The 22,737-nt window shown below is 36.9% G+C and overlaps 1 protein-coding gene across 11 annotated transcripts in view; it reads left to right on the forward strand.

Moving 5' to 3' along the window:
• The first annotated feature begins 310 nt into the window (after positions 1–310).
• Positions 311–22,737, forward strand: part of RAPGEF2 (Rap guanine nucleotide exchange factor 2) — a 239,962-nt gene continuing 217,535 nt past the window's right edge. For 5 of the 11 annotated variants that reach the window (XM_013048276.2, XM_013048277.2, XM_013048274.2 and 2 more), the window contains exon 1: positions 313–1,184. In XM_013048276.2, coding sequence (XP_012903730.2) covers positions 1,116–1,184 — 69 coding nt within the window. In that variant the 5' untranslated portion in view covers positions 313–1,115. Of the gene's footprint in view, positions 1,185–22,737 lie in introns of all 11 variants that reach the window. The other 6 variants (XM_013048270.2, XM_013048273.2, XM_013048271.2 and 3 more) reach the window with 3 other exon arrangements.

Below are 22,737 nucleotides of genomic sequence, written 5' to 3' on the forward strand. Positions count from 1 at the left end.
GCGGAGGAAGCGGAGGGGGAGTCGCCGCTTCCCAAACACTCTCTCCGAGGGGGCTGTGCGCGGCTCTCGGCTCTTGGCCCTCGGCCCTCGGACGCCCGCCGCCGGGAGTCCAGACCCGGACAGCCCGTGGCCCCCTCTTTCCCCTCCCCCGCCCCGCGCAGACCAGGAACAAAGTTGCCGAGAGCGATTGGGCCGGAGGGCTGCAGCCCCGGCTGGGTGCTCTGGCCGCAGCGGCGCCGGCGCCGGGGCAGCTCCGCTCCGGGCGCGCTGATGGGGGGAGGCGGCGGCGGTGGAGCCCACGGCGGCGGCCAGAGCAGCAGAGGCGGCGGCGGCGGCGGCGGGGCGGCCCGGGGGGATGCAGCAGCAGTCGGGAGGGACGGCCGAGCCCAATAGACGGAGACTAAGAGCGGCTGGGACGGCGGCGGAGGCGATCGGGCTTCGCTGCGCCCGGACCTGAGCCAGTCGTCCCGACGGCGGCTGCGGCGCCCAAGTGCCCCGAGGACTAGGGACGCGGGAGAGCCGAGTGCTTCGCGGAGACTCCCGGGCGGCGGCGCGAGCCCCTGAGAGGAGGGGGCGACCCTCCGCGCGAGAGGAGAGGGGAGGCCCCGTCTGCCTGCAAGCCTTTCCCTTCCTTACTGCCGCTCGTACCTCCCTAAAAATAACTCAGGCCCGCCGGGGCCAGGAGGAGACGCCACTGTCCCCCGAGTGGAGTCGGGGGAGGCGTGTCGAGCCAGGCCCGGAGGGAGCCGGGCGCGCCAGGAAGCCTCTCCCGGCCGAGCGGCGAGGAAGAAGAGGAGGAAGGGGAGTTCCCGGCCGCCGAGCGCCCGCAAGGACCCTCCGGACTGCGGGTCTCCGGAGCCGCGCGCCGCCAGCCCCCTTCCCGCGGCCTCGCTCTCCTGCCGGGTCTCCTGCGCGCCTGTCCCGCGCTCCGGGCCGCGGGGCCCAGCAAAGCCCCCCCCCCCACCCCCGTAGGCCCTACCGCCGCTGCCGCCGCCGCGGTTTGGCTTATTAGCCTCAGGCGGGCGGAGCGCGCAGGGCGGAGGCAGCGGCTGCGCTGGGCCGGGAGGAGGCCGACGAGGGTGCGGAGCAGCCCCGGCCGAGCCCACGGGGGGGAGATGGCGTCCTACGTGGATAACAGCTTCCGCCAAGCGGTTATGAAGAACCCCGCCGAGAGGACCCCCCAGGTGAGACCCGCCGGGACTTAGCTGGATTTGCGCCTCACCGGCTGCGCCCTTTCCTGTCCCTGTCTCCTCTTCTGACATAGTTGGCTTCCGCGCACCCCACTGTTCCCGTCAGGACCCCCAACTTTCAGAGGCATCCCATCTCCGAATCTTTTCCCCTGGTCGTCCTGGGTTTATTTCCCCCTCTCCTTGATACTCTTTTTGCTGCCCACCCCATTACTGACCTTACCCCTTCGTTTGCCCTGCAGAGGAGGGAATTCTCTAATTAGCATCCCTCTTCCCAGTCGTACCCTGGAGCTTCTAGACTCTCTGGGGAGAAGGGGGACTCACCTCGCCTTGACCAGCTCCTCCTTCCATCTTGGCTGCACGGAAAGGTCCTTCTAGCGTGTGGCCCCTTCTACCTTAAGAGTTCTGTGGTGTTTGAAAAGGTATGGGAAGGAAACTTATATGGCTCTGCGAAAGACAAATCTGTGTTGACCTTCTAAAACAAAACATTGAGATGTTTTTATAGTTACCTATTTTGCTTCTTTGAAAAAGGGTTGCAGCTTTCCAGTGCTGGGGAAGAAAAGTTGATTAGTTAGGTTGGTGCTTTTGGTTTAAATTGCAGGCATAACTGCAGAGCAGGCATATTCAAATACAGCCCCGGAAAGGGCACCCTGCGGATTCTTTTGGTGTTGCACAACCTTGTCAAAATTAGATAAGTTTGTTAACCTTTATACATTCCTTTACCTTCAGGCTTATTTATCCTCTTACTTTAAGTGGACCGATTGCGGATGGTGTTGGATTTGCTCGTCTCAAGTTGGACCAGAGAGGGGGAAACTTTATTTATAAAAATGTGGTGGTTTGATTTTTTTTTTTTCTCTTAGTTGCTGACTGGTTAATGACGCATATTCCTAAGTGTTGGGATAGTGACTACAGGGGATCCTGCTGCCAACCCTCTTAAGACAAATAAGCCCTCCTGATCCATGGGACCATGAGACATTTAGGATCTAGTGCTTGAAAGAGTTGCTTTACTTGTTAGGTATTGGATGCCATCTGTTCAGACCCAAGTGCTCTCCTTCTCTGATGTTGATTATTATTATTTAATGTGGGGAGAACAGAATAAAATAGAATCTTTCGCTGGCTGCCTTTTGGACAAGGCCCAAGAATGGCACCTGGTACCGTTTCTGATTTTTCATTTTTCCTGATGGAGCCATCGCATCTGGGGGATCATAGGTTGCACATATTTACCAAAAGAATGGAAGATGTGTGATAATTTTACAAGAATATTCATTTCACTATATTTCCAGAAAGTTCCAATTCTAAAGGATTCTTTTATCAAAACCAAGCAGTATCCTGCTTTGATCTTGTCCCTGGGCTTTGCACTGCCTCCTGTGTGCCTTCCTTCTCTACTGTTTGTTTTAAAATTGACAATTCAGTCAGTCTTCGGCATCTGAAAATGCACTTTCTCAGTGGTAGTGTGATGGAAAAACAAATTTCAGTGAATTATTTCAGTTCCTTTCGGTGTTTGAAGTACCAAATAAATTCAAACAAGTTGAGAATATTAGGACCTAGCAAGGCAGGTCAGAAAATAATGTCATAGGCCTTTAGTAGAAATTAAAGGAGATGGGGCGAGGACCTGTGCCTTCCCTTGATTAATTAGAACAGCAATACTTGAGACCTACTATCAGTTGGGGGGTGGGGTGGGGTCACCAAACAAGACTGGAAAAGACAAAAACCTCCGCTGTGAAAGCGTGTGGATTGTGCCAAATAAATGGACTGTTAAACTTTCCTCTTCTCCTGCCAGTTGTGTAGAACAGAGTAAAAAATGACCTAGCACAGAACTTGGCCTGATTCAGAAGTGGGCCGGTTACTACCAACACCACAACATGAAAGCTTCATTGATAATCTGAAAGCAGCACATTTCCCCCCACCAAACTCACAGGCAAAATAAACATAGAGAAAGTTACCAAACATTTTAAACCTTGTTAAGTGTCAACCCTATTAACTTTGATATTCATTTGTTTATTACTAATGCAAACCTCATGCTTGCTTATTGTTGTTGTCAAGAGAAAATAGCTTGAAATGTGAATGTTTTCCCAACCTTACCTGGTTGGTTAAAAGCAATCTTCTAAAAGTTTGAAATGTATTAAAAAATGTTTTGGTAGAAGATGCTTTTCATATTGAGTGCTTTGTAATGTAAGCACTCCCTATATTGAGTGCTGAAAGTTTTTCTGTACCATCTTTGCTCAGTGCTAGAGAGAATTTTGTAATATACGGAAAGCAAATGTATTAAACTTGATATCAAAAGGAGAAGGATATGAATTAGAAAAGTTTTGCTGTCATGCTTCCTTCTGTTTTTCAGGATAGACTTGATAAAGGAGTCCATATGATTCTCATTACAGGCAAAAGGAATGCTTTACAAGAATAGAGGAAATATATAATTATTTTTATTAAATTCAGTTTTTTTTTTTTTTTTAATCCCCACCATTCCCAGTTTCTCAAACTTTGTGAAGACATAGTTTTGTATTTAGGTCAATCATTTGCCTAGAAGTTAATAATGATGTTGCTAGTGTAACCTAAGACATTAGCTAGAAGAGAATTGGAGGGTGGGGAGAGCCCTAGTGTAAACACAGAGACTGCAAATTAGGGGGCTTTCAAGCACACCTGGAAAATGGGAACCTCTTTTATTTAACCATGTCATTAGAGAGGCAGAATGGTAAGGAGAAATTAAAAAAAAAAGTCACCTGAATTTTTAGCCAAATCATGCATACCTAAATTTAAGAGGCTGTCACTCTTTTACCTGATATCCTGAAAAGATGAAAAAAAATCTTTTATCCAATGTGTGCCCTACATTATGTGTGTCTGAAACCCTGGCTAAATTTTAGTCAATGGGGCACTGTATTCTAAATAACAAACCCCTTGAAAATAATGAACACTAAATGTTCTATTGATATTTTTCTGTGTACCTATGTTGAAAAACAGGACTCTTAAGTAATTGCTTTATTAAACTATTTGGGTTTATGCTTTAATCATTTGAATGAGAAGCTTGGTCACCAAAGCAATTTAGTAAAGTAAAAGATGTAAATAAATTGCAAACAGCTTTATCCCCCAAGGCTTTAAACAATAAAATGCTTTTTCTAAACCATTTTATTAACTTGTTGAATTCAGACCCTTTGTAGCTGCTTCTGTAGAGTGTTTAAATGCATGTTTTTAGTTTTTCAGGTGAAGCATCTATTGCTGAATTGTTTTCTTTCAAGATCTGATTTAATGTGTTTTTAGCTAGGAACAAGTTATTTTTAAAAATTGTATCTGTAACACAGCTTCATCTCATTTCCTCCTAGTTAATAATATTACTTTGTCCTTCACTATTAAAAATTTTTTTTGGTTCTTGAACCTTTCGATTTAGCTGTTAACTCACGAATTTGTTAGCTGAGGGCTCATAGCAGTGTAAGACTTTATTCTTTGCAAAGTTACCTAGTCATATTAATAGAGAGCTGAAAAAATACCTTTTGTCCAGAGAACTTTAAATTATGAGAATCTGCACAAAAGAGTATCTCTGGTAAATATTTAACTTTTAGATCTAGTGGAAGAATTGTTTATTACAGTTAGATTTTCCATTTGAATTTCTTTTTATCATTGTTTATAAACAGCTTCCTATTCTCATTTGATCACTTACACTTTGATTATATTTTAGCAAATTTTGGGGCTCTAGTAATAAATATTTGGTTCTGAAGTAGTTTTTGTTCAAAAAATAGAACTGAATGATTTTTGTGCCATTTAGAAAATCATGTTTTGGAGTACCTGGGTGGCTCAGTTGGTTAAGTGACTGCCTTTGGCTTGGGTTATGATCCCAGGACCCTTCGATGGAGCCTGCATCTCTCTCTTCCCCTGCTTCTCCCTGCTCAGCGGGGAGCCTGCTTTTCTCTCTTCCTCTGCTGCTCTGCCTGCTTGTGCGCGCTCTCTCTCTGTCAAATAAATAGGTAGAATGTTTCAAAAAAGTCATGTTTCACTAAGTAATTCCTATTTATTCACAAGCATTTATTTACCTTTCATAACAATGGCATTTGAATTTATAGGTTAAAATATGTGCATATTTATAACTGAAATACTACAACTGTATTAGCACGTGACTTTGAAATTATAGTAAAAATTAACATTTTTGTGATATTGGTAGAAACTTAACATAACCTTGCCTTAACATAACCTTTGAAACATTTAGTAATTACCAGTTCCATAATTAGCTTTGCATGTATTGGCTGAGGTTCAGAATCTCTCCAACTGCAGTGTTGTATGTGAACTTGTTTAATGCGGTTATTCCCAGGCCCTGGCCTTTAATAGAACAGTTACAAAAGATAATAACAAAATAAAACTAAGAAAAGGAAGGGGGACTACTCGGTAGCCAACATGTTTTATTTTATTTTATTTTTTCCTTTCAAGAAAGGATGTAAAATAACAAAACAAACCTTCGCTCACTATCATTTTATTAATGGTCTTGCCCTTTAATAAGAAAGGGAGGATATACTATCATTTTAAAGCTTAGTTTTCGAGATCAAAGATCCCTTGAATCATAAAAAAACTCACTGTTTTTTGTTTTTTAATTTTACTGTGGGCCTGAAAACAACTTTATCCAAGTGGATTTTGGGGAGAATTAAATGATAAAAGTAGGTCTGCCTTTGCTGATATTTGAAATTCAAGTTATATAAAGTAACAGTGGGTTATACTTCAGATATAAATTAACTATCTGAGGTAAAGATAAAATAACCCATTAAAAACACATACTGCTGCTTCTTGACTCATTTGAAAACTTACTATTTAAAAAAAATTTTTTTAAAGTGAAGATTTGTAATTACCTGAAGTAACTTTGATCTAGGCTAAAAAGAGATAGGAGAATGTGGTGATAATTCTTTGATATCTAAATTTTATGGGCCATTCTCTCTCATCACTCCATTTTTGGCACCAGATAGTTTTCTTATCTGCAAAATGAGGATAATAACTTCCTGAGGTTGTTTTTGGATTAAGTGAAAGTAAGTACAGTTACTATTTAGTGCAGTATCTAATAGTAGTTTTTATTGTAGCACATTTTGATGAAATACTTTTTACTAGGCCTTGGGAATTCAAAGATGAAATGAAACATCTCTCCTTCAAGTAACTCACCACTGTATTGTATCCTTTAAGTAGGATGTGATTCATTAGTGCTATAGCAGCTGTCCAGGCTGTGGACTTCCCAGATGAGATGTCTTATGCCAGCACTTAGAGAATCATGTATTGAGTCTTAGGGGAGTAGGAAATTTACCCACCAGTGGAGGAGGGGACACACAGGATATTCCAGGAGTAGCACACATCGTTGTAAGAAAATAGGTGTAGACCTTCATTCTATGTGTTTGGTTGGAGTCAAGCGAGTGAGTAGGGGATGAGGAGTGATTCCACTAGAGTACAGAAGGTTGTGGTTTGAAGGAGAGTAAGAGGAGACCAAGAAATCTGTTAAAGACTGATGTCTGGTCTTCAGGTTTGATAGTTGGGAGCCCAAGTTACACAGTGGAGATAGACTGGAATTTTTATAGTAGTGGGATTTATTAGACAGGTTGGCCGAATGTATGCACATTTATATTAGCTACTCATTGTATCAAACTGTGCACGTTATGTCAGTTACAGTCTGATCATGGCAAGTGATTATGATGGACATTTCCTAGTTCATAGGAAAAACTCGAATAGCTTTTATTAATTTTTTTTTAATCTTACACTGTTTTTTCCTTAAGCTTTTGGTATCTTTTATGGCTACATTTTGGAACCTAATATGAAATATCTGTCAAATATGTTATTATTTCTTAGTTTGTAATGTGATTTTTTTTAAAGTGGGCAGCAAAGCAAGTTTTATTGAGCGATGGCAAAGTGATAGTACAAAGCTCTTGAGGAGGAAGGGGGCCCGAGAGGATTGTCCTTTTTTAAAATTTAGATTTTATTTATTTATTTGTTAGAGAAAAAGAGAGCGCACACTAGCCAGAGAAGTGGCAGGCAGAGGGAGAGGGAGAAGCAGGCTCCCTGTTGAGCAAGGAGCCTGATGCAGGGCTCAATCCCCAGACCTTGGGATCATGACCTGATGCTTACCAACTGAGCCACCTGCGCATCCTGTAATGTGATTTTTAAGCATTCTGTCCTTTGGAAGAGTTGAGGAGTATCTGAATTTAAGCAGGAAAAATGAATTTATATATACAAAAACTCACAGGTGACTTAGGATAGCACAGTGTAATGAGTATAGTGAGTGTTTGAGAACACTTGGGATGGTATATTCCCCATACCATTTTTGTTTAGCTAGATTAGTTAATGTTGGTAAGTTAGGAAGGAGAAGCAAATTGTAGTACCTATTACTGTTGATCTTTTGTAGCTTTGTCAGAGATTGAACATGTATAGTTAGTCAAAATATGTTCAGTAGTTACAATATCAGCCTTTGTGGGGAGAAAAACAAGCTGATGGCTACTTTATTTATGTTAGGATTTTTATCTTTTCAGGAAAAAAAAAAAACACCTCTGCTTTCATGTACTAATTAGCTGCTACTTACTGAACTATTTACCCTAGGTGTTTCTTGCTGTACTCAGGTGTTTCCTTTTCTTCTTCAGTCTGTGAAAGGGTTTACCTTTAGTGTGGTTGTGATGGGATTTTTATGGAATGGAAAGTTTAGTCCTTGAATTTTAAATTCTCTTGGGTCCACCATTTCTGTGCTTTCATATCCTTATGCATAAAAAGTGTTTTAGAGGAGTTGGTGTTAGTGACTTGAAGGGGAGCTTTGTTTTGTCATTGGAACTAAACCCTCTTTGTTCTTGCTGTAGTTTTGAACTCTTAAAAGTTGAAAATCATAAATTGTGGATGTTTTGGATTTTTCAAATATTTAATATGAGCTAAATGAATTGAAATAAAAATGTGTATTTTGATCCTATTAACTGTGGTAGTTTAAGTTGACAGATCAACACTCACCATAATAATAATTGACCCTTAGCATCTTCCTGTTCTTCTCTAAGCTCTTAGTGTTTGTTCCTACCCAACAGAAAAGCTACTCAGAAGAGACCCTAAAGAATTAGCCATCAGCTGGTTATTCTGAAGAGGCCTGATAGTAACTTTCTGAGAAGCTGCCTAGCAATCCGTAGATCTTCTAAAGGGGTGAGGCACGGTGATGATAATATGATTTCTCCTGAGTAGTCATTCTTTTCAAAACTTTTTTTCTTGTTATTTCAATAAACCTTTTAGTTTGAGCTAATTGTAGATTCACATGTAGTTGTGAGAATTAATGCAGAGGTCCTGTGGTACCTTTACCCAGTTTTCCCCATTTAATAACATTTTGAGAAACTAGAATATTGCAGTAAGGACACAGGCATTCATACAGTCAAGATGCAGAATAATCCCATCACCATAAGAATTCCTCTTTGTTGCTCTTTTGTGGACACGGACATTCCCTGACCCTACCTCTGGCGTGGACTAGTCTGTTCTCCATTGGTACAATTTTGTTATTTCAAAAATGTTATATAGGTGGAATCATACAATATTTGACCTTTGCAATTGACTTTTTTTCCCCCCCACTTAGCATAATTAATATGGATAAAATGAACTACTATTGTCACTGAGTGGTTTGGGCTGTGTTCTTGAAATACCAGTAATATCTGAGGATTGGGAAGTGCAAGATAAAGTGGATTTAAATAGTGACAGTGGTGAGAAAATTTTGTGAAGATATGTAAAAAATAATGACCAAAGAATAAGGTCTTGGATGAGCAAGAGTTACGATAGTACAACACATTTAGGATATTTCTATATATATAGTTTCTTCCATTAAAAAATGTTTTTTGGTAATAATGGAAGTGGTAAAGCTAGCCTTAGCCATCAATGATCCCTCATTTTAAAAAATAATTTGATCTTCCCTAACTAAAGTGACATGTTTTTCAGTTCAGAAGAAAGTCTAATGAGTATCTTTATAAAGGAGTCCCAATGGTCAAATCAGGAACCACTTGAACAAAATAAATAATTGAATACATAGATATATGAGGGAGAAGAGGCAGCTCTTTTTTATTGTAGAATTCCAATTTAAAAAACAATGAGACGGGGGGGGGGTGCCTGCGTGGCTCAGTCAGTTAAACGTCTGCCTTCTGCATTCGGCTCAGGTCATGATCCCAGAGTCCTGGGATGGAGTCTGCATCAGGCTCCCTGCTCAGTAGGGTGTCTCGTTCTCTCTCTCTCTCCCTCTCCCCCCATGCATGCACAAAAATAAATAAATTAAAACAAACTGATAAAAATATTTAGAAGGAATGATGGAAATAGAAAATCATTAGTAGGCAAACATTGCAGCAATAATTGTTGTAAGCATGAATACACAGTTGATGTCAAATTAGTGGGTGAAAATATGAAAAATATATATCAGAGGGGCACCTGGGTCTGTGGATTGGGCTTCACACTCAGAGGGGAGTGTGCATGAGGTTCTTTCCCTTTGCCCCTCTTAGCGCTCATGTGTGTGCATATGCAGTCTCTCAAATAAATCTTTAAAAAAAGTATATATGTATATATCAGATATCATCAGAGTATTTGCATAGTCTCAAAGTCTCTCCCTGAGATTGATTAAGTATAAAGGAGAAATCAATGCCTTTATAGTGAGAAAGACTACTAGACACCAAATGAACCAGGTGAATCAAAGTTCTATCACCACTGTCAAAAAACAAAGTTCAGCTGAGTAAATTTGAGGATATAATTGGCTTTATTGGGTGATTCATGAATCGGGTAGCATCCCGTCTAGCAAACAGGAAGGAGCTTGCAGAAGCTAGAAAATGTAAGGTTGAAGGGAGAAGGGTAAATGAAAGAACAGATTACTTCATCTTCGTTTTGGGGGATGGAAAGGGTCTGTGTGGCAAACTACCTCACCGGTGTTAACCAGTTACGACTAAATTCCTGGAGAAGGTTGAAGCTGCTGTTAGATAATTATGAAGCCTTGGTTTGCTTACATGGGTTTAGCACAAGTGACTCCACTTTGGGCCTGTTTCTTCTTCTTCTTCTTCTTCTTTCTTCTTCTTCTTCTTTTCTTCTTCTTCTTCTTAAATTAACATATAATGAATTATTTGCCCCAGGAGTACAGGTCTATGAATCGTCAGGCTTACACACTTCTGTTGTTTCTTCTTAACACCAATGATAAGACATAATCAACATCATGCTGTGTGGAGAAGGGCACATCTGTGGTAGTATTCTTACTAAAAATACTTTGACCTTAATGTCAGAAAATACTAGACAAACTCAAATTTTAGGACATTCCACAAAATAACTGTACTCAAAAGTGTCCAGTTTGTGAAAGGATGACATGCTGAACAATTGTTATAGGTGGAGATTAAGGAAATGTGAGATGTGAGGTTCTGGATTAAGTCCTGGACCAGAAAAAACAAAAACAAAAAAACCCAAAACAAAACAAAATAATTTTAAGTCTGAAAGTATTTGCTATTTTCAATTAAAAAGACATAAACCATTATTTGTACTATTAAGAAACTGATCAATTTTTTATATTTCCAAACAACTAGAGATGAGTTTTAAAAGTTAAGAGTTTAAAATGATGAAATACAGTAGCATAAAATGCCAAGAATTGAGGTACAGAGAATTTGACTGCCTTTCAGTTTTGTTTCGTTCATGTTTGATCCCCCTACTTTTGTCAAACTGGAAGAAATGGAGGAGCAGACTTCAGGGGGTAAATTTTATCTGCGTATCTGCTCCTACTCCTTTTATTTGGGAAATGACAAACTTCTTTTAGAGGCAGACAATATAGGAAGAGATCGAAAGGTTCTTCCCAGTATGAATCTCCAAACCTAATGATTAAGATGAGTGGGAATTCCTGTCTTGATTCCATTTTCTTTGGTATGGTTTAAATCTACATTATACAGAGAAAACTGGGAGGTAACATGATAAAGTCATTTCACTTTAGAAGTCCTTGTTCCTACTTTATATATTCTGGGCTATTTTCTTTCATACTTAAACATTTATATCTTTAATTGTGTTCACAGAATAGTTTTTTTGAGTTCATTTAGTGTATTTCCTTTATGTAACCTAGTCGTTATGTATGATCTTGGGCTTTGGTGTCAAACAACCTTCTTTTTGGTCTTGGGCAGGTTATTTAACTTTAGTGGGTTTCAGGCCTTAAGGTTCCATGGACTATTAAAATTTCATAAAACACTGGGGCACTGACATTAATTTGTCACTCATTTTGCCAACTAAGTATGTTAAAATGAATATAAACTCATTCTCCACTATTCTCATTTCATAAAAGAAAGAACATTTTAATATCATAAAAATAGAAAACCTTAGAATAAGTAAATTTACCTTTGTTGTATTGTATTATTGTTTTTGTCAAGGATTGATGAAAATTTTACAAGGGCTGTGTATGGTAATATTACCTCACTGTGAAGATTAAATGTGTTCATGTGTATTAAAGTTCTGTAAGTCTTTGGCATAAATAATTTAATGAATAGTTAAGAATAATAGCTAATAGTTTAATATTTTCATGTTTATTATTATTTTTCAATAATTGGGAATTCATTTACTATCTGATCTTTTTCCCTTAATTTTTCATCATTACTATGCCTTATGGCTAATTCACAACGTGATTTATAACATGAGTCGATTTCATAGGCTTGATTCATATAGCATAAATTGTGTTAGGATTGCATTAGTCTACAGGTTACCAGAAACTATACATATAGGCTTAGCCATGGGCTTATTTTCCTCACACGAGAAGAAATCCAAGGGTAGGTAGTGTTAAGACTGGTGTAGATGCTCAAGGGTGCTATTAAGGAAACTGGCTCAGTTTAGTTTTCGAAGTCCCAAGATAACTGCTGCACCACCAACCAGAAGAGAAGAGAATGTTTTCTTGGTAAGAGTGCATCTTTTATTTTGTAGGAAAACCTTTACCAGGTGTTTATCCTGGCCAGAACTGTGTCATGTGACTCCTAGTGGCAAAGGAAGCTGGAAATTCGAGTATTATGCTTTCATTTTATTTTATTTTTTGGTTAAAAAACTTTTTAAATGTAATTTTTAAAAAATTTAAAAAAATTTTAATTAACATATAATGCATTATTTGCCCCAGGGGTACAGGTCGAGTATTATGCTTTTAAACCTCCGTATTTACAGAAAGGCAGGAAAGAGAGAGATTAAGATGAATGAGTGCTGTGAGTTGATAGCATTTGTCCAACTTACTTTGCATAGGAAACGGATTATTGTAGTAAGTTGATGCAGTGATTCTCAGGAGTCCTCTTTGAAAGTCTTACTGGCATATACAGCTACATTATTATAGCTACAATTATAGAATCATACAGATATATTTAATTTCATGGTTCACTTATTAGGTATATGGTTATTTTCTGAACTGCAAGCTCTTATCTGAAAATAGAGTTAAAAATACCAGTGGGTGAGCATTATATGTAAATATAAATATATAAAAATTTATTTATTGAATATTAATGTAATCTTTTAAATATAATTATTTTTAAGTGGTAACTGTTGATTTACATACTGATTTAAAGTTAAATGTAGGCTTATATTTTTAATTTGTCACTTTTCCTTCACATTTACTCTTTTTAAAATGTCAGAAATTTTATTTCATATTTTAAAGTGCTCCATTAGTGTGTTCTTATATTACTATGTGTAGTAAATACTTTGTCATGTTTTTGTGACTTTAAGTTTGCAATTTTAATTCCTCCTAGAAGTTGAGTCATCACTTTATAAATACATATATGTTTGTATATAAAATATTTGTAAAAGATAGCTGTTTAAATACTTTTCTGTACTTTGTTGAATCCATACTTATATCATAAACTTATGTCTTTAAGAAAAATGGTTTGATAATGGATGTTATACAAAACTAGCTTCGATACTAAGACTTTAAGTATGCACTGTGTCCTGTCTTAGAGCAATTGTGGTGTTTAGTTATGGGCTTTTTATGGTAGCATTCAAGATTTATATAGATTCATGGTGCTTGTGTGTAGTGAGGTCAGTTAAACAATTTGCTATCAGAAGCTATTGGATAGAGATGTTATTGGAAAGAGTCTTGGCTTTTTGTCATTTAAAAATAGTCTATGTTTTCATAACTTACTTGTTTGGGTGAGATGAGTGTATAATAAAAGCCTGAAATTGGAGTCTGAGTTAGGATCCTGATTTCATTTAGTATGGATTAGCTTGCATGGTGTCTGTCAACGTCACTGGAGAGTTTGCTGGTTTGGGACTTAACTATCCATCATTAAAGCTCAGGACTTGGTGTACCCGTTGGTGCAGAGTTTGAGCTAATAAATGTTTAATGACTTGATCTTTCTTAAGAGTTTGAGATACAGGGGAAGAAGTAATTATATACCTCTATATTAATAGCAAGTTGAATGAAAAGCTGAAAAGGAGTAGTAATTTTTGGTTCCGTTTCTGTAACACTGAAGTCCTCCTATTTTATAGAAACATGTACCTTTGTGGAATGAAGTTATTTTTATTGAGTGTCAGGCAGTTGCCCCGCTATGAGTTTAATCACTTTGGTGCTAGTATTTTAAACTGTCATTTATGTGATGTTTTCACTGGCATTTAACACAGGGTATAAATTCTCTCTCTGGGCTTCTGTGACATATTTGTCCTATTATGCAAATTTTTTATTACTTTGAGATTTTTGACTCTCATCAGGAACAGTAATTTAAATTAATGACAGTTAAGTTATAAAATTAAATTTGAATCTAGTATCTAAAATTAATTTGCTGTTACTAAGGAGAGATCCTAGCCTTGACCTATTTTAATAGATAATACTATTTTTTGCAAATATGCAAATATTTTAACTTCTTAAGGGATGATGTCAAGAATAGATTAAATATACTCCATTGAAGTCTTGTTCAACTTACTGATTATGTAAAAAAAACTTGAAGTAAGCTGTAATAAAACTTATTGTAAGTATTTTTTTATAGATTTTTAGCAAGAGACATATTAATTAAATACATAGGTAGTTTTTTTTTAAACTTTCACTTCAGTGTCTTCCACTTTTTTTTTTTTTTTTTTTACCAGTTCTTTGTTTTTAATTTTGACATGTAACTGCTCTTCTTTATGGAAGGGGATAGTGTTATTTCTGGAATATCTGGAAGGCCCTTAATCCATAGAATACTGCCCTCATCTTCTGCTGATGCCTGAGGTGACAGTGAGGAAAACATGTCAATATTGGTTCTTGGTATTGAGTGGAACCTTAGAGATCAGCTGGTCATTGTCCCACAGACCTGTATATGGGTCCTGGGAGGCTTCTCAGGGGTCTTTGGGGAGGCCTGGAAATCTAAACTCGCTTCACACTTAATTTTATTAGAAAAAGATTCACCACTTAAAAAAATGTTAAATTCCTGATCTAGTTTGGACTCCTGAGTAGAAGTAAACAAGAGTATTTGAGTGAATTTCTGTTACTAGAGACAAAGCCAGCAAACTTGAAAATTTAATCGTCTACATCAGGGTGAGGAAATTATTGCTCTTGGTCCAAATTCAACCTATAGCCTGTTTTTGTTGGTAAAGTTTTATTGGAACACAGCCGTGCTCATTCTTTATATATTGTCTCTGGCTGCTTTCATGCTGTCAAGGCTGAGTTTTGTAGTTGACAGAGACAGTGTTGCCTGCAAAGCGTAAAACCTTTTATTATTTGGCTTTTTACAGAAAAAACTTGTCCTTTCTCTTAGACCTCCATCTAGGTTAAAATGCAGATACTTTTGGAAGAGTGTGGGTGTGGGGTGACTATTTAGTACTTTTACCAATTAAACCTCCGAGAAGTGGAGAGATTCTTTTTAATACTTGATAAGGTGAAAAGTGGACCTAACTTTGCTAAAAGAGTGTGTTTTATAATTTTGTGGGGCTGCTTTTATTAAAAAGATTGCAATATAGTCAGCAAAAATGTCTTTGTTTCTAATTATTGCCTTAAATTGAAATGTATATTTTTCTCAGGGATAACTGCAGAGTTCTTTTGGAATTGTTTATGATGTAGTTCTGAGCAGATTCAAATAAATAATAAACTTTCTTGAATGGTCTGCTCTACAGTTTAGAAAACCTCAGAATGAAGAGAGGCTGGAAAGGTGTATCAAATTGGTCAGAACATTAAGTCACCTGACCATTATTTTACTTTCTCACTCCATATTTTTCTAACTCAGAATTTATTTATGTGTACATTGATTATTAGAAAATGTCTGTAAATTGCTTGAACTCTTCAGTGATTGCAATTATGAATGTTACAGTTGCTCTTCTATGGTCTATTACTAGTCAGTTCATAAAATGAGAACTTTAGGAACTTTTTAAAGGGCCCTATATTGTAAATCAGTTTTCTTGGCACATGTCATATTTTCATTTATTGTATGATAATTTGGTGAAAGTTTTTTTTTTTAATTCGACAGAAAACAAATTTGTTATCTTAGAAATAAATGCTGTACTATTAGTGAATGAAGGTGGTGTATTCAATAACACAGGAAATGAAAACACTGATTTTCAGATCTATTACTCCATGAGCTTTGTGTTCTCTTTCTTAAACACCTTCGTAAGTAACTTATTTTAGCTGTTTATTTTGCCAACAATAAAAGTAAAAGAACCATTCAGACTGAGTATTTAGAAAGTTAGCTGCTTGTGGGATAAATTTACTCACTAATTCTTAGCAAGGCTGTTTTCTGCTTTTGTGATGGAACATTTAATTACATATTTCTCTTTTGTTATACTGGAAGTGTTAATTCCTAATATTCTGCATATACTCCATAAGAAATATCTTGCTGTCTGCCCTAGTGGTTACAAAAATATGTGTGTTTCACTGCCTTCTGGTTTGTTTAGAGGTTTGAAACATTTAATCATGGTACGTTAAGAATTTCTAGTGTGCTCAGCATGCAGTGGGGAATCATTGGAAGCTTTCGAATCCAGGCAGTGAGTTAAGATAGTGCTTGAAGACAAATAATTTTGTAGTGTTAGGATGAACGTGAAGGTCATGGAGGACACCCAAGGCTTTTGACAGGCTTAAGGCTCACCCTTCAACTAGACTGGGTGCACTAGACTAGAAATTACATGGAGGTGGATCTGTATCAGTTCAAAATGAAACAGACAAACATGGTTGGAAGAAGGACCAGCAATGGCTCAGGACCATACTCGGAATGAATGACTATAATATTTTAATATTTTCTCTTTTGTGACTGTCCTGAATGATCATTTACTGTGTAAAAAGCATGATATATGACTGTTTTTGCATTTTATATTAGGAAGATGTTAAAAATAATGTCTTACTAACTTAACACTGTTTATACTGGAATCAAAATAAAACAACAGCAAAAAAGGAGTAACATCTTAAAGTCCTTTGACCAAATTCTGTGAGGATAAAATAAATGAGGAAATTTGACTTGTCTGGAAAGCTAAAGAGGAGTTTGAACAGAGGTTGGGGCACAGAATATGGGTTATTACTATTTTACCCCCCCCCCCCCCGCAGTGGTATTAAACACATTAAGTTTTTCTTTCCTGGGTTGTCTTTTGGGCCCTCAGTGAGAACTTCCAACTGATTTTAGGGTTCAAGGATTTAATAAGTCTTCTATAATTGCAAGCCTGTAGTCATATTATTGAAGAAGTGTCTTTTTACACATAGGGATGAGGAGCAGTGGACTCACCCCAGCCTAGTCTTCCTATTATTTAAAATAGCAAAAACAAAGCTACCTTGTCAATCTTTTACTTTTTCTTCCTGTGTATAACCAGACAAGGACTAGGGCTTTTAATCATTCTAATAAAGTAGTTCTTTGTGATTACAAATGAACTCTGAAAGGAGAAAATAAATTTTATTCCATAATACTATTATCAACATAAATTTTTACAACACATATTAAAGACACTGGCTATAATATGTATTATTTATTTTGTTTATCTATTAGTGTTTATCCAATAAGGTTTTTCTGAGTCATACAGTTTTGCTTCAAGAAAGATATTTGTCTGGGTTGTTGTCTTCAGTTTTCCAGCCTCATAACTTTTTGGAAACTGTGTCTGTTTTGGAAACTTTTTTCTGGTTTTCAAGAAATTTGGAGGAAGGTGAAAAGTTCAGATAAAATTTTCTTCCTGAATTAGGCTTGCATTATGCACGAACAAGACAAAACAAAGTAAAATTATTGAGTTCTATAAGCTTGTGGGATATATCAGGCCCCAGTACCTGGTGCATGCTGGGTGCTCTTCTCAATCAAGCAACTTTGTGTTATACTCAGAGATACCCTAATTTCCATTTATTTGCAGTCAAGAATTATTTTTACTCCTACTTTATCTTAATTTAAAATGACTGTAGGCATATTATCTAAATCTTGAAATTGGACTCAAAGATACAGCTGTTTACTTTTTATTAAACTGTTTGCCTTTCTTCATCTCCCATCTATACAAACTTGCTTGGGTTTATCATCTTTCCTCTTTGTAGTGTGCTATGGGGTTGTCTTCAGAGGCTGTTAATTTCTTTGCAATTACACAAATAATTTTTAATTAGTTAATATAACTTGTACATCTGTGGTAATAAATGATATCAAATATATTAAAGAAAAGACCATTCCAATGGGATTTGGGGATTGGAAATGAAATTATTTAGTTGAGAGCATTTGCTCTAATCCTGGTGTGGGAGGGAGATACCACTCCAGATTTGCAAGTGTCTTGCCAGCATAAAGTGAAACTTTGTAGAAAACACTAATGAAAACATTATTGCAATGTACATAGTATCAGAACTCCTTACTTCCAAATAGAAATAGAAATGTTCTTAGTGAGGCTCCCAAGTGGCTCAGATGGTTAGACATCTGCCTTCAGCTCAGGTCATAATCCTAGGGTCCTGAAATCGAGCCCCATATCAGGTTCCCTGCTTGGTGGGGGAGTCTGCTTCTACCTCTCTTTCTCTCCACTGTTGCCCTTGCTTGTGCTCCCTCAGTCTCTCTGTCAAATAAGTAAATAAAATCTTAAAAAACAAAAATAAACAAACAAACAAAAAAAAAAAACCAACCAAAAAAACCGAGAAAGAAATGTTCATAGTGTTTATTCAGCTTCATCTTCTTAGAGGGTAATCATTTTTTATCTCTTCAGGTGTTATCTCGTTTACGAAAACAGCTCATTGATGTAGTCCTCTGAAAGGGTCAAAAACTAACTTAAAACTTTAAAATATGTTATACAATATTTTTTATACTTTTCTACTTTAGATTTTTTTTTTTTGTAAAGAAGGGAGGAGATGTTAAACATATTGAATCAATTTTCAGAAAAACAATAGTTACCTTCAAATTGATTGCAATAGAACAGCATGGAGGAAAGAAAAAAACAAACCCAAAAAACTAGCATCTCCTATAACTTTTCGAAAGTCTGATGGAAAGCAGTCCATAATTCTCATCAAGTTGGGTTAATTTTTTTTTAGGAAAAATGAGAAGACAGATCTCGCCCATAAAACCTGGGCTTTAAAATCTGGCCTTTTGTACATCTTTCAGTTTTCTTCATATATGAAATAGGCTAAATGACTTACTGTAAAATGTCATTTACTCTACTTTTTGTCCAGGGCTTTTAAAAAATGCCCAATTCCTGTCATCTTTTTCAGAAGATTAGAATAATTTCTTAGAATGTCCTTCTTAATTTATTGGATAAACACTTCTCTCTGCTGATTATGAAAACAGCTACATTAAAAAATACATACTTATGTACCGTGCTTATCCTTCTTCCTCTCTGCTTTTAGGCTAGGTCCTAATTTCCATTTCCCTTCATTTTTACTTTTCTCGGTTGACTATAAGATCAAAGGTACAAGAAGAGAAATGCTGTTGTGGATCTGTTTGCCTAGGATGGTATTTTAGAGGAAAAAAACCCGAGGCCTCATTTCTCATTGTCAAGTAGAGCCCATTCATGTGGATGGTAATTGTCAAGAATGATACTTGTAACCACAGAGAACAGTAATCTTGCATTATCTTCTGGGTAAACTGCTCCTGTGTTTGAACTGATTCTGTAAAAAACTAACTGTGGAGTTCGGGAAAGAAAACATTAGCTTATTTTCCTTTCTAGTTCTCCTTTCCTTTCTAACTGCCATCCTTCTTAGGCCTTATCAGTGTTCCACTAGTGAAGCTTTTGACTTCCTCACTTTTTACCCATGCTAGTAGCTTTTCATTTAATGCTACTGTCCCACCCTCACAGCTGTCCTGGTCATTTAAGAACTAACTCAGATTTTCTCCTCCTTCATGAAGCTTTTTCTGGTCTCTTTGGCAAGAGACTGAATTTTCCTTTATGGGATGGTTACTGTTTTTAGCTGTGCATCTCTTTAAGGCATTTAGCCTCTGGTAATTATTTTGTAATTTTTAGGTGTATACATTTTATCTCTTCTTTTTCACCTGCAAAATTCCTTAAAGGTGAAATCTTATTTACATTTATATTTCCATGAAGTTTTAAAAGAACTTAGCATTTAATAAATATTTTCATGTATGAAGTGTGTGTCACATTCTCCTGTAATTCATTAAGCACTACTGATCGGCACAACCCAATTTGGCACAATTTTAAAATTTAACTCTTAGAAAATTATTTTTATTTCATTGTGAAATAATTTAGGCTTATGATTATTTTAATTGCGCCCAATTGATTCTTAGAATTGCCTGATTAGGTGATAGTGCTTCAAATTTTACTTAGTCACCGTGACTTGTGTCAGCCAAAGTAGCAAGTCAAAAGTAAAACCTGAATTCTGGGCATGACATTATGAATTCCTAAGCCCTGGACTTCAGTTTGTTTCTTTGCATTATATTTCGGTATGTATATATTTGCTTTCACTGGATTCTGAACTTTTTGTTTTATTCATCTAACTTTTAACCTTTTTTAAGCTACATCAACAATATTTTGAATTATATATTCAATCTCTTTAAGATCCAAGAAGAAAAAAATAGAGAGCAGTAATGCCTTAAAATATCTATTATTATTGTTGTTGTTGTTATTATTTTGTATTGATGTTACTCTAATGATGCCATTTGTTTTTGGGGTCTATAATTCTAATGAGGAAGAGTAGCTGGAAAAGAAGGACTGATGTGTTGTATCCCTCATTCTCTGTATGACTTCGGCAACTTGCATTTGGCCTTAGTTACACTGTGTAACATAGGGTACTCTGTCTTACCTATTTCTCAGGGTGGTTGTAAGGCTTAAATGAGTATACTATATGAGCAAGTACTTCACAAATGGGAAAGTCTACACTATGTAAGGCATTACTGTCATTGTTGCAGTCAAAGATTTAGTGCCAGTAGAAATTGTGAGCCACTTACAAAGCCACTATGTAAGTGTGAGCCACTTACATAGACTAAGATCCTTTTAATAGTTGGTTAGTAGCACTGATAGAAATATGCCTCCTTTTGGTGCATGTAAGGCAGTAAAACCATGTTTTCACATAATTTCTTTATTTGGTTGTCCAGGTTAATACTTTTCTGGATCATTTTAGAAGCATAGGCTTCATGTTGAGTTTTATAAAGAGCTTTTCTTTGTTAAAGCATTTTCAGACTTCAGAGAACCACTGTGTAAAAACTCATCTACACCAATGCATCTCAGATAGTTTTCATTGCTTTATTTTGAGTAAAAAAGCTGAACCCCCAATTCTTCACTTTCAAGAGTGCTCAAAATTGGCAAAGTCTATCCATGTGTGTAACATGTGGATATGTTCTATTCTAAGTGTGTTTATCAGAATACAATTTTTAGAGTAAATCTTTATAATTATGAATGGATGCAACTTTCTTTTTTGATTATTGGGATCTGTCATCGTTTTGTATTTAAATATGAATGCTGTATGAACTTAGACATGTAGCCAGAAACTTGAATAGTAGGAATAAGAATGTTGAATAGAGATGTCATGACTGTTTTTGAAGAATTTGAAGAGGAATTTGAATTACTTTCATGATATGATTGTTCAAAATTAAAAGATGCAACAGTAAATGAATATATTATGCTTCTAATTACCTTTAAATAAGAGTTATCTTTATGATGCAGCCTTTTTGAAAGTGCCATAATAGCTGTTTCAGGTTGCCTATCAGTGTAATGATATATAAATACTTTGAGTTGTGTTCGTTCTTCATTTTATATTTCGAGGAGAGCATAACTCAGAATAGCTGAGGAAAGACAGAGACAAGCGATTGACATTTATTGTTAGTTATGTACTTGAAAGTCAGCTAGATGTTTTATAACTTTTTAAGTGAACATCACCTGAATTAAATAAAAGTTGCTGTCTTCAGTTTACCAGAGAAGAAACTGAAATACAAAGAGGTTAAGTAATTTGCTAAAGGACATGTAACTGTCTGATTTCAAAGTCCATGTTTTTCCCTACTATACTGTACTCCCTCTACAATAAGATTGGATATAACTATATTGTTGTTAATAAGAACTTTTACAAAATGAAGTTATGATTTGCTTAGGATTTTTTATATATATTTGCAATACTGTATTAGGATACTTACACTTTAGAGATGAGCTTCAGATCTAAATCTAATTTTATTACAGTTACTAGATTAGAGCTAGGAGGTCTACTTTTTAAATTAGATTCAGGTGCTTAGCAAATAGATCACTCTCAATGACTGTTGGCTGTTGTTATTTTAACTATACCTTTTAAGTAGCCTGTCTTACAGCATCTAATATTTATTGAATATTAATTTTGTTACCAGACACTGTGTTAAATATGTAAATGACTTACTATCTTGATATCCTCAGATACCTTCTTTGAACTATTTGCTATTTTCGGTTCTTAGCTTGTTGGGCTTTTTTTGTTTGTTTGTTTTTGAATATTCAAGTACACTGTTGGAGATTATTGCCAGTTGAAGAGAAATATTAGTGATAAGTCTGGTTAAGAGTTCTTTGGTTTACAGAATGGGCTAGCCATCTTTTGAGTTGTTGTGTATTGGGGAAAGTAACCACTTCTCATCAGCAGTAATGCAACCAAGCATCTGCTGGATTGTCAGAATCACAGAATTGGCTTACCTCTTTATTTCCATTGCTTATGAAGTTCCAACATGAAATCACTCTTTATTTATTTATTTATGGAATTACTTTAATACTTAGGCTTTCTGTGAAAGAACCATAGCTGGGAGCTTTGGTTTTCAGTGCTGACTGGTAAAGACAGGGGAAGGTCTTCAGAGATTGCTACCAGGGACTAGATTTGAATGGGCTTTAATCTTTGAAACTTGACAGTTTGGAGGACTTCTACTTTTCTCTAGTTGTGGCCATGAGAATGTCTTTGGTTGTAAATGAACTTTTGTGTTTGGCCACACACTTCAGAGAGGGGCTAATTGGACTAGAATTTCACCAGAATTGAGAAACATCTATTCAGGTATGCTAATAGTTGATTCATAAGCCTATATCTTGCCCAAGTGCACTATTTGTATGAAGTTGTCTGGCTCTGACACCATGTTAGGATTGTATTTCACAGTTTGAACTACAGAATAAAGGGCAGATTGCTGGATTGGGAATGTGAAATTTCCAGGACTCTTAAGTGCTTCTGAAATCCAGAAATAATTCATGTAGATGCTCTGGTTGCTCTGTGTATCTGAGTTTGTGTTTGTGTCAGTGTATCTGTGTATGTGTGTATTTATGTATAGTGTTT

This window comes from Mustela putorius, unplaced genomic scaffold (assembly GCF_011764305.1).
Source record: "Mustela putorius furo isolate JIRA1106 unplaced genomic scaffold, ASM1176430v1.1 tig00000056_pilon_pilon_pilon, whole genome shotgun sequence".
Taxonomy (NCBI): Eukaryota; Metazoa; Chordata; class Mammalia; order Carnivora; family Mustelidae; genus Mustela; species Mustela putorius.